Source organism: Folsomia candida, unplaced genomic scaffold (assembly GCF_002217175.1).
Source record: "Folsomia candida strain VU population unplaced genomic scaffold, ASM221717v1 Fcan01_Sc001, whole genome shotgun sequence".
Taxonomy (NCBI): Eukaryota; Metazoa; Arthropoda; class Collembola; order Entomobryomorpha; family Isotomidae; genus Folsomia; species Folsomia candida.
Window position 1 is genome coordinate 27,948,113 of NW_019091193.1, and position 16,356 is coordinate 27,964,468.

Below are 16,356 nucleotides of genomic sequence, written 5' to 3' on the forward strand. Positions count from 1 at the left end.
GTAGCCTTCCTTCGCTCCCTTTCCCAAACCGAGAGGAGGAAAGTAAAGTTATGCTAACTTAAAGTTTTGCCAGCCGTCTCCTTTTTCACGTGTAAATACAATTCCCCAGCATTTCTCGGTTCACTTCTCTCCTAATGACTCTCCTCCAACCAAGCAAGCCACCGACCAACCAACCCACCAACCAACCTGCGAATTGTAGTAGTAGTAGTACAGCCCAAATTAAATTGTGACACAACACGGCTCCGTTGGGTCTTCCGTCCGTCAGACAGAAGGGAGAAAGTGGTGTGTGTATTGTGTGTGTTTGGTCGTCGTCGTCGTAGTTGAGTTAAGCGCATCAACATCTCGACGATATAGTCAGGTCGGGACACAATAAAGGCTCAAGTCGTTCATGATTCCTTACTTCCTCCTCCTTATTTTCAGTCTTTAACTGCATTTTGGCATAGATTGAGAAGGAAGCAAAACAGACTTGGTCTCGTATGTATGCCTTCTTCTTCCACGAGGACGTGATTCCGCCCCGATGAAAGAAAGTTAATCTTAAAGAACGTGACTTTCTCTCTTGCCCAACACCGCCCATGTTGAAGGAGAAGACTTGTTCTCTTGTCCTTGTTGTCCTGTTCTGAATGGAGCCTCATACTTACCAAGTCGAGAGAGAGAGACCACCTCATTTCCACAAAAATGCGTAGCCTGCTTCTTATTTACCACCATAATAATTTATCTTGCTGGGGAATGTATTTACGTACGAAAAATAAGTCAGTCAGTGATTTCCACCACGACGAAGACGGGATCAGGGATCATGTCGGAATCTTTTGAGGAGATTTCCTCTCGACTTGTTCTTCAGATATGATTCCGAGACACATTACAGCATTACGTGGAACGTGTCGTGGTGTGTGATCTTACTCCGATCTGTCTTTATCCTCCCCGAGAAGAAGAAAAGAGGGGAAAAAGCCACCATTCTTCGACGCCATACGACTGGGCTGGGGCGCACTACAGCACACGTCCTCACATAATGGACACTGATTGCTCGACTCTAAAGGAATAATTCGGCCTACTTTATTTCAGATTCTTGCTCCTCTTTTGTCCCCCCTTTCCTTAAACAAGAAGACTTTTTCCTTCTTCTTCGCATGTACAAAACGAACAAGTAAATGGCAGACCGTGTTTGCTTCTTGTGTGTCAGATAATGTGGCGATGCAATGTGGATCTCGTCATCTCCAGTCATCCACACTGCTGCTTGATGACTGAAACAATCTCATTTCTTTTTCTACATGAGAGGAGAGAGAGAAAAGAGAAAGAAGAAGAAGTACACGCTTTTTCTCCGTCGTATGTGCAACAGTTGGGTTGTTGTTTTTGTTGTCGGGTAGAATTTCTCACTAGATTTGAGATATAACGGACGGACGGACGGAGGAATGAGTCAGTTGCATAAGCACAGTTATCATCATCATCATCATTGTTATTATTATGCCCAAAAGAATGTATGTACGTAAGTGCTTCCCCACACCCTCCAGCAGAAATGTAAGCTATTCCTCCTTCCTTTCCTTCCAAGGAGACGAATCCCGTAAAATAAAAACATGTTGTTTTAATTTCCTCCAAAGTATGTTCACCTTTTTCGCTCCTTGGATAATGCCGTGTGTGCATCGTGTGTTGTGCAAAGTCAGTCAATTCTCTCTCTCGCATGATAATAACGGATATTGCGAGATGTCCTATTTGATGGTCCTGTTGTGTTGGAGGTGCATTACAATTGCAAATGGTCTCATCCTCCTTGTTCGTTCGTACCAACAACCTGGTCAGAGTCGGAGAATGTACGTACGTAATACTAATTCTGAGGCCAGCCACCCCGACCGACTTGCTAAACAGTAACAACTGACTAATTGTTTGTATGCGGTATTAATTGGATTGGAGTCGCAGCCTGTACGAGTGTATGTACGTACATACTTATCTAGATATGGCATCTCAGCACCGTATTTTTTGTCCAAAAGCACACACAACGGGCGGGTTTGTACTTGCACAGTGGGATCAAATCAATGCTTATACATCGTGAAGTTTTTTTTTCATCGGTATTTGAACATGGGTGCCGTGCAGCTGCAGCTGTTGAAGATAAAGCATTTTTTCGTGGTACGGTGGGCCAAGAAGAAGAAGAAGAAAAAGTGTGCGGGGGGACGTCAGGGGAGGAAAAAGATTCTCTAAAAATACGACGAATTCGTTTATACGAGTTTAAGCGAGGAATATACACGGTCTCACTCAACGAGTCGGGCATATTACTTATTATGCATGCACGAGTAGAGGAGCATCTTTTTAGCCGAATGACTGACTCTTAGTATTCCAATTGTTGTTGGGACTACGGTTTAAAAATAATTGACTTGGCATCAGGTGAATATTTTGCAGGATGAGAAATGTGTCCATGTGTGCAAATCGTAGGAACAAATTTCATGCCATTTCCTTGATCTGTTTCATTTGAAGAGTTACATACTTGGGCTCCTCGGATTGAGGTCGGAGTGGCAGATTTGACAAAAACCAGACCGGAGAACAAATGGCCATGTTACATAATAGAATTGGGTAATAACCCGTTAAGAAAAAGTGTGGGGAGTGGCGTACGTATCGTCGTCCCCACCACTGACTTACCTGCCTTTCCTTCCTTCCTACTGCGTCTTCCTCTTCCCGTGCCGACCTTACCGACGACCGAGGAAAAGATGGATTATTGGCAAAACATGGAAGGAAAGTCAAGTCAAGAGCCATGCAAACAAGTTTTCGTGTTGTTTCCTCTCAGGCAGAAGAAGAAGGGAGCAAATCGTGTTTGCAATTAGCAACCTTTCAACCTTCCTTCCTTCTCTCGGCTGCTTGGCGAAAGAAAGTATGTGCACGGCCAGAGAGAGAGAGAGAGAGCTGGCTTAGTGTGGCTTCACTTCTAAGGCCACGAGTAGCAGGAGTGTCCCTCCGATTAATCAGATTACCCACCACTCATTCCATTAACAGACTCACCCACTCGACTCCATATTTGCAATACAGAGCAGGAGGAGGAGGATAAGCGTTTATTAGTGAAAAACATAGCTCTCTCCCGGGTTTTGGTAAATGTCGGATCCGTAAAAGCTAGGGTATCGTCATGTTTTTAGTTTTTGTCTCGTCTTGATCTCTCGATCTCTTTATGACGTGTCTCTCTCTCGCTTGGCAAGTGAACACATGTCGAGAAGTTGGAGTTAGCGTCGGCCTGGTGAAAGATATGTATTCAGCTCTGTTCGAGTGCACGTGTTGGTTCATTTTCTGCTTGTACATACTTGTTGGTTCTTGGTGGTGGTGGGATCGGATGTCACACACACAAACAAACAAGTCCTCTTCTACCACTCGGTGTTGAGTGAGTGAGAATGCTTGAATTTACTCATTTACTTAGCTGGTGCTGCTGTTGGGAAATTGTAACCTAATTAGTCGACGTCGAGAGCGCTCGCCGCCTGCTTTCTCCATTTCATCCACCACCACTTGTTCAACAGATGCATAAACATGATACATTTTGTCGTTAAATCCATGGTGCATAAGGTTTCATTCTCAGCCTGCTTTTTACATCCGTCAAAAGTGACGCCCACGACGAGGAAGGCTTCCAATTCAAAGTATTGCAGACGTAGAGAAAAAAAATGCCCATTTCATTTGGTCAATAAGAATAATGGACACAATACGTTGCTTTCTCCTTCGAATAGAGGACGACGACGAGGAGCATACGTGCTTCCCCCAGAGATTTGGCTTCTCTTTATTTAATCATTCTTTATTAAAATTGTCCTCATTTAATCCGAAATATCAATCATTTCTCCACCAGAAAAAATGGGGAAATTGAGTTTATAAAGGGAGAAGGAGACGAAGAAATCGTACTCGCGGAGAGAAAAAAATATGTTTTGTGCTCCCAGGCAAATCCTCCTCGAATCAAAAAGAAGGATCCAATTTTTTCTTTTCAAAGTGTATTTTGCTCCGTTTTCTTCAAATAACCTGAGAGAGGGTGAAGCACAGGAGATGCAAACCTATGTAAGTCGTGGCATGATATGGGATACATGCACAACAATAATTTCTCGCTCCCCTTCCTCACAAGTCAAAGTATGGATGATGATTATGACTTAATTTATTTTTAGAAAGGGTAAGATTATATGTATTCCTTTATTCCTCATTTCATTATTTCGAGTTATAAGTACGTATAAAATTAGTGGTGATGGATATCGTCGTGGATGTCGTCTAAACACTTAATATCAAAATACTTTGTCGAAATACAGCATTTCAGAGAAGTTAAGCAATTAAAGCAATACAGAAAGTTAGTTTCTTTACAAAACTGCTGCCTTCTCGATGCAGATTTTCGTCATTTTGTGGATGTGGAGCTCAAAATACTGTATTTTGACAAAGCATTTTGCCCACCCCTGATAGCTTTCTCCGCAGATTGAGACAAAGAAAAAGCCACAATATGGCGATGATGCAATAATTGATAACAAAAGAGTGCAATCCAATCTCCAACTTTTTTGTTGATTTGACGCACACAATTTGTAGCAATAATTTCACGTCTCAATTCCCAATAACGGATTTATTATTAAATGAGAACTTATCTTTTTCGTCGAGTAAGTAAGTTCGTATCGTAAAATGGCATCGTTTCTGGAACCATTTTCCTGTTTACACACACTTGTCGTGCCTATGCCGAGTATATTTTGGGCAATAAATCTCCATCTCTCCGCCGTCCCAAATCGACCATCCGAGCAGAAAGGAATGAATACTTGCCTCCTTTGTTTTCCCTTTTCATTAAAATTGTCTCCAGATAGATGGAGGATGGATGGATATAGATCGACTCGCACAAATAACAATCGTCGTCCCAATTTAAGAGCGGAAAAATGAAAAGATTCTTTTTTTTTGACGTGATTAATTTTGATTGATCCCAATGAAATGTGCTGCTTCGTTTCACTTTGTCTTTTTTTGTCATTTCATGAAAACGCACTCAGTTTTGGTTAGTACGAATTAAAATCAAAATCAATCGGCACGCTGGAGAGAAAGTGAAAGCAGCCAAAAAGGCTTCCCTTCCAGTGGCTGCAGAAGCGTGGCGACAGAGGGAAAATGTCTCTACGGTTATTAAATGTCCCCATATTATACAAACCCCTGCCCTCCCTTATCCTACAATGTTAATGTCCCCACAACTTCCACGGCCACTGAATTTCAGAGTGGTGCCGGCAAAGTTGTCACATTCTTAAAAGACGGCAATGTTTATAGGGCGGCTTTCTAGTCGCCGTCGTCGTTCTCGTCGTGCTCGTCGTCGTCGTGTTCATTAAAGGTGGCAGTTTACTTTTATCTCGGCTCCAATAACCAATCCTGCGGCACCTTGACTCAAGGAAATCGCAAATTGACACGCATCGTTTGTTTGCAAACTGCACACACACACCGGGATGGATGTCAGCACAGCAGTTTATTTTGGAAACACAATAACCATGATCATAATCATGGGAAGAACGATGTAATAATAGTAATGGTGAGGGCGCAAGGGTTTTACCTTGACTATTTGGAGGAATGGATGTCCTATCATCATCACCCACCACAAATCGCCTCATTTGTCCCTTCTCCTGGATGACTTCTATCCACAAATGTCACAAATTGCGTCGCTCTCACTTCCATGATTTAGATTTACACCTGCCCATAACCCACGACCACGTTTTAACGGCACAGCTCGGACTGCATGATTTTTTTTGCTATTATTACGTCCATCTTGTCCTCCCTCGAGAGCTAAGAAAAGCTGGATGTACAGCAGTAAAAATGTGGAGAATGGCTGCAGAAATCAATACACTTCTCTCTCTCTCTCTCTCTCATCCAATCTCAATGCATCAAATCGGCGGAAATGGGAGAAAACTAACAATAAGCGGTGGTGGTTAGTGAAAAAGAGATCATGAGGGGGACGCATGGGTCGGAATACTAATCACAACTTTCAATAGTGAGCTAGCTAGCGAATTCCATAGGCATGCACTCCTCCGGCGACGGCTGAATTCATCTCGGACAAGGCGACGGCCAAGACGTCTTTATTATTGCGGGAACCTCACGTGGCGTGGTTTGGTTTGGGTTTTTGGTGCCCATTGTGAGCAACAATGGTCTGGATTTTTCTCGTCTAAAAAAATAAGTGATCCCACGAAACGATTCGACTGGTCAAACATGCCCACGACGAAACCAAATCAGGACATCCACCATCACGACACGACCACGACCACATTTTTGCCTTGTAGCACAAAATGACACGTTTTCCTAAAAATAAAAGTTTTTTTCTCTCTCTTTTCCCGTTATGAATTTGTTGAGCTGGTTGCTTTCGTCGGAGAAAGTGTGATGATGTGAGTGAGACGAAGATGGAAACCAAATCCTGTCATGTGAAAGGGAGAAAGAAGCCGTGAAACCGATGCGGCACACAAAGAAAAGCCAAGTTATGTTATGTTTAGCTCTCTCTCGTCGTCCTCATTTTCCCCGACGTTTCCACGAACGCTTGTTATTTTATGATTATTGTGTAACCTAATATGCTTTTAAGCGTTTCCTCCACTCCATTCCTCGCGAATTGCACAAAGGGAGATAAAGTTTGTTTACTTCTGTACACTGATGAGGCGACCTTATCATTAGTTTTGGAGGAGGAGGAGGATGGTAGACTTGCCCTTTTAAAAAAAGTCTGCATGTCTAAATATACAGACTTTCTTTCACGGGGGGGGTCATCTAATCAAGGAATTGTTGTCGCCGAGGAGTAGACGACGCACGCCTTATATATTTTCTGTCCCGTCGCGCCGGTAAATTTCCCCTCGACCTGGAGACAAGGGAAGCAAAGCAGCAGCAGCTGTCGAGCGCACCTGTTTCTCCCGGCTGACAAAAGCCATCAGAGACACGGCATGGGGTGCAGGAGGGAAAGTAAGAGTGAAAGCATGTCGAGGAATCTGCTACACGGCCGCCGCCGCCGCTGTTTGATCAGACTCGTCCTCAATCAAGAAGTAAGAAAAAGCAGCGAGATTTTTTCGAGAACAATTTGTGCACAATAAAATTAAATTGGCTCTTCACTCTGGGAGCTGGTGGTGGAGACAACTCAATTACGCCGTGTATGCACAAGAGAGAGGGAGGAAGTCTGCCATTGGCACCAAGAAAGGGAGAGAAAGAGAGAGATATTATTACATGGGCGACTGCTCACTCCAGCATTTTCACCTGGTTGGGAGTAGCACATGGCTGGCTTACGTAAGTGTGTGGAGGATATTTAACACTTGTTGACTTCAAGTGGAAAGCAATACGGGGAGAGAAAGCAAGTAGTGAAAATCATGAGTATTGTGTGTGGGCCTCATATTTATTTATACTTTTCTCCCGTTTCGGGTGGGTGGGTTGAGGTGCAGGCTGGATTGGTCAGATCGAAAAAGAGAGTTATTTTATTCCTGGAATTTCTCCATCTTGTCGTCGGAGCAATTTAGAATTTATTATTTCGACCGTCTGTCTCCCTTTACGAGACAGATTTGGGTAGTGGAATTTGCAAATGACTTTCACCAGCGGGAGGTGCATGGGTGAGGAGGTCGGGTGAACTGCTTCTTATCCGCGTCCCTGTGTGTTTAGTTGGTGTACTTTATTAAGTGGCGTGAGCCGCTGGTTGTGATCGTTTTGTCCGTCCGTCGTAAACAGGATATTTCCATAACGCTTCAACATAATCAAACGCTATTGTTCTTCTAATTTTTAGTTCTCGGTCGAGTTTGATGTCAAATAAACTCAACCTTAATTTTCATATTGGTGTCATTTTAAAGAAAATTTCACCACGAAATCAACTCCGTCAATATTTTTGACCTCCGAACAACCCATGGTCTTAAGGACGAGGTCAAAGGTCATAAATCACATACTTTTCACGTGATGTCATTTTACTATATCCGCCACTTTTTTATGTTAGTTCCGACGGTTTATTACTCTCTCTGCTAATGCCTATAAATCCACAACATATGGAGGATTTCCGTCTCTCCAAATTGTTAAAAGTTGGACATTATTCGGAGAAAGTAATAATAATGGGTGGGTGGATGGGAGAGGGGAGAAAGTTTACTGCTCATTAAAACTGCAGGTATGCATGTCGTCCCCATTCGAAGAAAGCAGGGGTAAATGCCGCCCAGCAATGTTAGCGAGTCTAATTGAGTGTAATCCTTTCATGTTCGGAATCATGACGGAGATGATGATCGTCGTCAATTCAGCTTTTACTGGCCAGTCAAAGTCATCCTCGTCATTTCAGGATTTTATTTCCTTTTCCTTCTTCTTCTTCTTCCTTACGATTCCGGCCTGTTCGTGGGTACGTACGGACGGACGTTAGGTATTCATGGGTATAAATTTATGTAGAATGTAGGTACGTACGTCCTACAGAATTCGTGTCGTTCTTCGAGGAGGGAGGGGGAAGGAGTCACGAGAGGGTCGATAATCACGGCCAATGTTGTGATAATCTTGGTGTAGGCAGCAGCATGAAATCTTCTTCTTCTTCTTCCTTCTTTCTGACGAGAAATCATTGACAAGTTGGAGTGAGAAGGGCAAAATGGGCTGACACAACATGACAAGAATTCAAATGGGAGAATGACTCTCCTCCTCATTCGGCTGTATCCTCGTCGTCATGAATATTTTATGAGATTTACTCTCAATCTTACTCACCTCCTCGTCCACGTCCACCACTTGCTGCTCCTGCTCCAACCACCCTTTCTCCGCGAAAAACTTTGCTTTTTACGCCAATTTCACGACACACGCCTCCCTTCCACCTGATTTCCCACCACCACCACCACACGTGTGTTCTCATACATTATGAAGACGGCTTTATTGGGTGGTGGTGGTTACAAATATGGTGACTTTTTTCACCCAGTGAGTGAAAGCTGCATGGAAATGTCACCACTTTGACTTTCTCCTTCTCTCCTACCCGATTCATGAGCAAGAAACAAACAAAACAACAAATAAGTAAGTCCGAGGTGGAGACAAAAATGTATCGTGCCTGCTCCATTTGTCTGTCCGTCGTCGACGTCGTTGCGGTGCCGGTGACCAAATTACAAGTCGCGGATTCATTTTATGGTGAAAGTTTTCCCCCAATTTAAAACAATTTGGGGAGAGAAAGAGCCGTGTACGGCGTGTGAATGGCGTGGCGTGGCGTGGCATGTGTGGACATTTAATGACGAAACAGGAGACGATACATGTATACCAGAGGCATCATGCAGAGTGAAGAATTTGTCGAGAAATACGACAAGAACGACGACGGCCGATATTATTTTCGATGTCGCCGGCTAATCCTTTGAGCTATGCGGGACGTGAGCCGGAGTCAATCTCTTCCACTCCCCGTCACCCAAAATAGTGGGCCAACAAATGAAACCCAGCAGCAAATTGGGCGACTTGCTTACTTTCACCTGGAGGAATACCTATGTACCAAAGCAAATAAATAAATGTTGCGCTGCATAAAATGAGAGTATTTCGAGGATGAATTTTATTTTATTTTATTTTCACTTTGGGACAAAAAACGGTCTGAATCTCGACAAATAAAATAATAAGTTAAAGTGAAAGGAGAGAATCGATTCTTAATTTACGACTCGACTTGTCACTCACTCGCATTTCTTCTTCCCCTCTCTCTCTCTGTCCAAGTTAATGGATCCATAGCCATCCACCACGCCAGGGTTGATGTTGATGACACCGGATTATGGTTGACAACAACATGCACCAAGCTGCTGTCTCGTTCTCACACTTTGTTTCTTATAATTGCCCAGCTTACTACGGAGGGGAGAAAAGGATATTTCCATCCACCTGGGTTGGTTGGATATACGACGGGCATATTCTGGAGCCAGGTTTATACTAAGTCGTCCCTGGCAGGATTAGAAGTTGCAGTTATGAGACACTTACTTGTCCTTCCTGAGAAGAAATTCGGAAGGAATTACTTTTGCTTGTGGTTAAGTAAGCAAATGTGTCCTGTTACCGAGGCGAGTAAAACATCGGGTCCATCCGACAAAGAGTGCACTTCCTTCTTCCTGATGACTCTGAAAAGTACACATTTTGCTCCTTGGCACACGTCACGAATAAATCAAGCAGGAAGGGAAATTCGACATGATCTTCATCTCTCCTTGCCTCCTTCCAGTCGGACTAACGTTGTTTATTTTTTAATAGATTGTGGGTAATGTGGGTTGGATTATGACGTTTCTCTCTCTCTCAATAAGACCCGTTCCTGGTGGCGGTGGTGGTGTGGGTCGGTTGTGGAGAAATGTGGAGGCATTAGCTCCTCCATTTGGGCCCTTTTAGTCGGGGGAGAATGAAGCCCTGGAGAGTTGGTTGCGTGAAGGTGCAATGAATCTCCTACTCCGCTTGGTTGGTTTTAGATACCGCAAAAAAAAACACCACCACCATATTTTTATACACTCTGACTGAATCCGGGTGACTTTTCATCCCACTAAAATACTTGGGCATACTCGCCTATATTTTCGCGATATCTTCCCTGCGACAAGGATGATGATGATGACGATGATATGGATCTAGACAACATTTTGGTCAACAGCAGCCTCTCTCGCGATACATACGCCACGCCACACGACATGAAAAGAGGCTTAAAATAAAAGTGACTGCTCCCATCATTTCGCCTTTATTGCGGTGGCACGAGGGGCATACGACGAAATGAAACAGTCTCACATGTGCAACTTGTCCGTTTAATGGATGTGTTGTGCAGCCGAGAATCCATCCACTCACTTTAATGCTGAGAAAATGCTGATGTTACGCCAGTTTGGTTGCCTTTTTAAATACGCTTTTACACATTTCTTTCTCCGTTAGTTGGGATAATGTTGTTGAGAATTATGAGCAGCGTCAACTCTGTTGCTCTGGGTGGGAGGAGGAGGAGGATCTCCTCGGGTGAATGGGGAAGATGAGATGTGGATCTTTTTTTTGACGTGATAGGAACTGATCGCGATGTAGAAATGTCAGAGAAATGTGTACGCTTCTCTCAAATTATGACCGATTTACAACAGACTGCTTCGTCGTTTTCCTCCATTTCGCCGCTATTTATGTCGCAAGCAATCGGCAAAAGTCCTGACTCAATTTTTACTCCGGTTTTTTTTTCCTCAAATTAATCACAACTTGAGAGCGAGAGTAGATGTGATATCTGGGCCGTTATGCACCACCAGATGTGGCGTATGACGACAATCGTAATGCGGGTAGTTGAACTGCACATGCACGAGCCAATGTCCCCCAGTCTACACTTTCATCAACCTGTTGACTCCCTTCAAAATGTGACATTTCTCTTTCTTTCTTGCAGGAAATTCGGGAATTGCTGGCAGAATGGGAAGTCCAAAGTGTGACCGTGCAATCGGGATCGGCCCGTGTCTCGCTGTGTTCGCCGGAGGTGAGTCGGTCGTCGTCACTTCTTATGTGTCAAGTTCCCATAGATAAAAAATGTGATGCCAATATTTCTCAGGTGTTGGAGGACTGGGATCGCAACGCGGTGTTCACGGTACGAGGTCAACGCGTCACCATTGTCCCGTCGTTGTCGGAAATGTTGCTGTGCGTGGGACGAATCCCTCTCACCTACACCGAAGCCCAGTTCAACAACTTGGTCTCCTCGTATGGCGAGATCCGCCGCGCATTCGTCATGATTAGCGAGAGGACGGGTGAGTAGTCGTGAAAGTCAAGTCATGCAAAAACATTCCATTGTTGTTGTTGTTCGCTAACTAACTGGACATGCATACATGTGGCTCGGAATATTGAGTGAGTGAGCTGCACCACCACGGCGGTGAACCTCCCGCTGAGGGAAAGCCCTTTTTGTTCACTCTTTGTTTGCCATCCAGCACCAACTTGTGAAAGTCGTCCCATTATTCGCGCTCCGTATTAAAATTCGGTCTTTTTGGGATGTGACGACATTATTATATTATGATTATGATGATGATGATGACGACCAAGTAAAGTATTTATATGAGATTTGGATATTCTGCGGAGGAGGAAGAGAAAGTGTAAAGTGTGGCGTAATGAAGATTAATGAGGAGAGGAGGAAGTGGTGAACAAAGCAATGTTGTGATCCACCCACCACCACCACTCACTTTCTGACGACTTGTTCTTCTTCTCCCGTGTCACAGGTGACAACAAGGGATACGGCTTTGTCGAGTATGTCACCAAGGAAGCCGCCCTCCAAGCGAAGAACGCCTTGGACGGGAAGCGACTCTTGGACTGCACAGCGGTCTGTGATTGGCTGGACTCTAGTCACATCACGGTCCGCTCCCTCCACTCCAAGTGCCTTTATGTCGACAGGCTGCCCCCAAATTATCGCGACATGGCCGAATTTCGCCGCGTCTTCAGTACCATCGTTAATCCACCTTATTGCCAGGTGAGTCAATACATAACCCATAAAACATTTTGAGGTTTCACCTAATTTACTCGTGCCACTTGCAATTTCATTACGCCAAAAAGTACGTAACTTGAAACTAGTAAATTTTACTCCTTGCCTAGATCGCACTCAAAAACGGCTGCCCCCAAGACTGGGGCCTTGTCGAATTCATCAATGAGGACGACGCGGAAAAAACACAACAAAACTTGGACGGCTACTCCCTTCACGGGTCGCGAATCCGTGTCGCGTACTACATCCCGGGCGTCAGAGCGATCAACTTGTACCTCAAACTTCTCAACGATGGGGTAAATTAGTACTTGGTCGTATTTTAAGACTCGTCTTTACATATGCACGATTTACATTTCAGGGAGCCAACAAGGGGAAAAGTGCCCTCCTGCCGGACCCACCTGCCCCCGCAGTGTTCCAGCAACTGCAAAGTTTAGCCAAGCAGAATCCCGTGTGTAAGTCTGCTCCTCTTGCCGTTAATTAGACGAGCGGAATGGGTCCCAATTGACCATTAGTTTTGCATCTCTCCGTCCGAAAAATCACGAGAGGGCAATTCTTCTCGCAAATAGATCGCGTTCAATCTCAATATTTGGCATTTATTTGTTTCCCCACTTGAAGATTCACAAATAACGATGAAGGGCAAATATAAATTCAGACTTGCTTTCTCTCTCCTATTTAAAGAGTGAAAGTGGGGAGAGAGAGAGGGATTCCACCCAAAATTTGTTACTGATCCTGCCCGAATGTTGGACAGCACGTAGTAATAAAGTTGAAGGATGGAAAGTTGGGTGAAGAAGAATCAAACTCTCTCTGCTCACCAAATTCTCAAGTGGATCTCTCGTTGAAAGGAGGACGAACGGGGTTGTCAGTACTTGAACTAGTACAACATTCCATATTAATTCTGCTCCTGCTCCTGCCCTTATTTATTCCATATTTCCGAACACCAAACTTTTCAAACTTACCACGGAACAAGCCACTAAATTAAATCAACATCGACTCAATTACGCCCTATTTTATTATTATTTTCCTCTCCGCACGAGAAGAGGAAAGTTTTAAAAGTTGGCAATGAAATGAAGTGAGAGAGAAAGAGTTGGTTTGGTAGGGACGGATTTTTTTTTACAGGCGTGCATCCATGTAGACAGACCCATGTTACGCAAGTAGGGAGAGATGTGGTTTATTGCAAATCTGTGCAAAATTGGGAAGGATTTATTTATACTTGGTTGTCCATCATGGATTTGTTTGTTTCGTGGAAGTGGGTTGCGTTTTTTTGGCAGGTTAGGCTTGTACAGGGTGAAAGCTGGTGTCGTTATGTATAAATCGGGCAAATCCGGACTAAATTTAGGCTTAAAAATAGTCCTAGATTTCTCGTACGTAAAACTGTACGGGATCCGATTAAACATGTATTTATACTAAAAGAGCTATTCTAATTTGTGAAATTTCACTAAATTTAGACTGAAAAATGATACGATTTCTGCCATAAAGCTTGCATAATTCGGAAACTTTCCCAAAATCTCGTAGAAAATTATGAATTTTACAAATCCTTACTCTCGCTTATTTTTACAGTTGCTCAGAACTTGCAGTCCATAATAATGCAGCAAATCCAGGACTTGCAGAAGGGAAAGGGCGGAGGCAATGATAGCGGAAAACAGAGGCAGACACCCTTCCAACAGCAGAACAAGGGGCCCCAATTCCCCTCCAACAATTCACCCCCGAACCACAACCACAATTTGATGAAGAACGCGCAACACACGGCGCTCACGCTGCTCCTAGCGTCACAAATGGGTCAGAATAACGGTGGCGGGATGGGCGGTGGCAGTGGACAAATGTCGCCCACGAACGGGTCAAACATGTCCCTGCAGAACCAACAACTGCTCGCGGCCCTCCAGGCGATGAGCAAAGGTGGGGGTGGCATGGGGAATGGGGGCGGTGGGGATTTTGGGATTCCTGGCAATGCCCCGAATCTGAGCAACCTGCTCAGCCTCGCCCAGTCTCAAGGGGGCAACGGTTCCCTCCTTTCGCCAGGACAGCAGCAGCAGCAGCACTTGGATCAGCAGAATCCGAACATTCCGCACCATTTCTACCCACCCCCACCACCACAGGGCTTACTCTCGCCGGGGGGACAGAGTGGCGGAGGAGGGGTGGATGACCACTGGTCGTCTCCGTACAAGTCCAACAGGAGTACACCCGTTTTTGGGTCGAATGGGATGCACAAGGTGAAAATTAAGTTGGCAGTATTAACAGCAGCCATACGAAAATGCAGGTTTTGTGAAGAAATTGTCATTTTAGCGGTGTCGAAACACTTTGTTTTCATGATTTTCGAAAAATTAGGTGTTTTGACAGGAATAAAAATTAAGTTTCTTGACAAAACCCGTATCTTCGTATGACTGCTGTATTACCGAATCCCGATGCAGATTTTCGTCCTCTTGTGGGTGTAACAGCCCTGGAAATCTAAACCCTGTGAAGAACGGAGATCAAAATACTGTATTTTGGTCATCCCTGAAAATTAATGAATTTAACTTAAGTACATACTTATAAATAAATCTGCTTTTTGTTTAAGCTAGCGCTTGCAAAAGTTGCAAACTTGGCAGTAAAATTTCGCAACGTATTTCAATTATCCGAGAAACTTTGAGAATTATATGATTTGAATATACCACACGCTAGTAACTTAATCAGCTCCTAGTTTGCTGAATGAAATATGTATTTCGAGTTGAACAGAGTCAAAAACAAGGATTTATTAGCTTACACAGGGAAACATGAACATGAGCGAAGACATGTAAATGACTTAATTGCAAAAAAGAGCCGAGTTGAAGTTTCCCTTTGCGAATTTTTAAACTGAAAGCTCACAAAAAAATGCGTGTACGTTTCCTGTACCGTTGTTGATTGATTCGTGACAAATGAGTCGAGATTAGATGACCAGGATCAACTAGCCTTTTCCTCTTTGATTCACTAACGAACCTCTCGGTTTAACATACTTTTGCCTTTTTTTAGACGCCACTGCTTCCATCTCCGTCGCCCTCTCTCGTCGACGTGCCCATGGACACGGGCATGACGTCTCCAAAAACCCCACCCGGTGACCTACAAGCCGTCTGGTACTCATTATTTGGACAAAATCCTGGCTCATCGTCAGACTCGACACCCACCTCGCCGGGAAACACAAGCCCCCACTTTATGAAGACCGGCGGCGGATCCAACGGGTCGCCTATTGGTCGCTCTGCCGACGCCCTTTTTGGCGGAATGAACCACCAATACAAACAAGGCTCGTCCCCACCCGGTTTCTCGAACTGTCACTCTTCTTCCTCCGCTGGAAATATGCACCTCAACCACCACCGCGGAGTTAACGGTGACCTCCAAGAAGCGCTCAGCTCACTTCTCAACAATCCGCAAAGTTTCAACCAAATCTTCGGCGGCGGCGGCGGTAATCATCACCAGCAGCAGCAAGGACTCGACTCTTCCTTCTCGCAACAAGGGGGTCGTCTCCCTCCGCACCACCACCAACACCACCAACAACAGCAACACCCCCACCATCAATACCACAACAATCCGCACCAACGCCAACAGCAGTCTTACCCGAGTGGGCTGGAACAACAGGTCGGCGGAGGCATGCCCAACGCCCTGCTCGACCTCCTCATGCAGTCCATGAAGGGTGACCAACAACAGCAAATGCAGCACATGCAGCAACAACATCACGGAGGGGACGCTTTCAACGGGGGGATGAAGCACAACAACTCGTGGTCTTCGAGCAACAGCAACCCGCCTTCGCCCATCGGGAGTAACCATCGTGGCGGACCGTTTGGCGGGTTGGGAGGTGGACAACCGCAACGGAGCGGGTCGAACGGGTCGAGTGAAATGAGCTCGCCACGGTCGCCAAGTTCGTACTCGCCATTTTCACGCAACTCCTCCAAGGGGCTGTTGGAATCGGGAAACGGGAACCTACAACATGATGCCACAGTACAGTAAATCAATTTTACACTTTATTTTCCTATTTTATTAAGGTTTAAATGGGGGAAAGTTTGAATCTCGATTAAAGTTTTGTCCTTAAAGAGATCACT

The 16,356-nt window shown here is 44.7% G+C and overlaps 1 protein-coding gene across 2 annotated transcripts in view; it reads left to right on the top strand.

Moving 5' to 3' along the window:
* Positions 1-16,356, top strand: part of LOC110845896 (ribonucleoprotein PTB-binding 1) — a 33,466-nt gene that overhangs the window by 13,932 nt on the left and 3,178 nt on the right. Inside the window, exons 2-8 of one of the 2 annotated variants that reach the window (XM_035846938.1) lie at positions 11,243-11,329; positions 11,402-11,594; positions 12,057-12,304; positions 12,427-12,609; positions 12,672-12,765; positions 13,871-14,520; positions 15,296-16,255. In XM_035846938.1, coding sequence (XP_035702831.1) covers positions 11,243-11,329; positions 11,402-11,594; positions 12,057-12,304; positions 12,427-12,609; positions 12,672-12,765; positions 13,871-14,520; positions 15,296-16,255 — 2,415 coding nt within the window. Of the gene's footprint in view, positions 1-11,242; positions 11,330-11,401; positions 11,595-12,056; positions 12,305-12,426; positions 12,610-12,671; positions 12,766-13,870; positions 14,521-15,295; positions 16,261-16,356 lie in introns of both variants that reach the window. The other variant, XM_022092449.2, reaches the window with a different exon arrangement.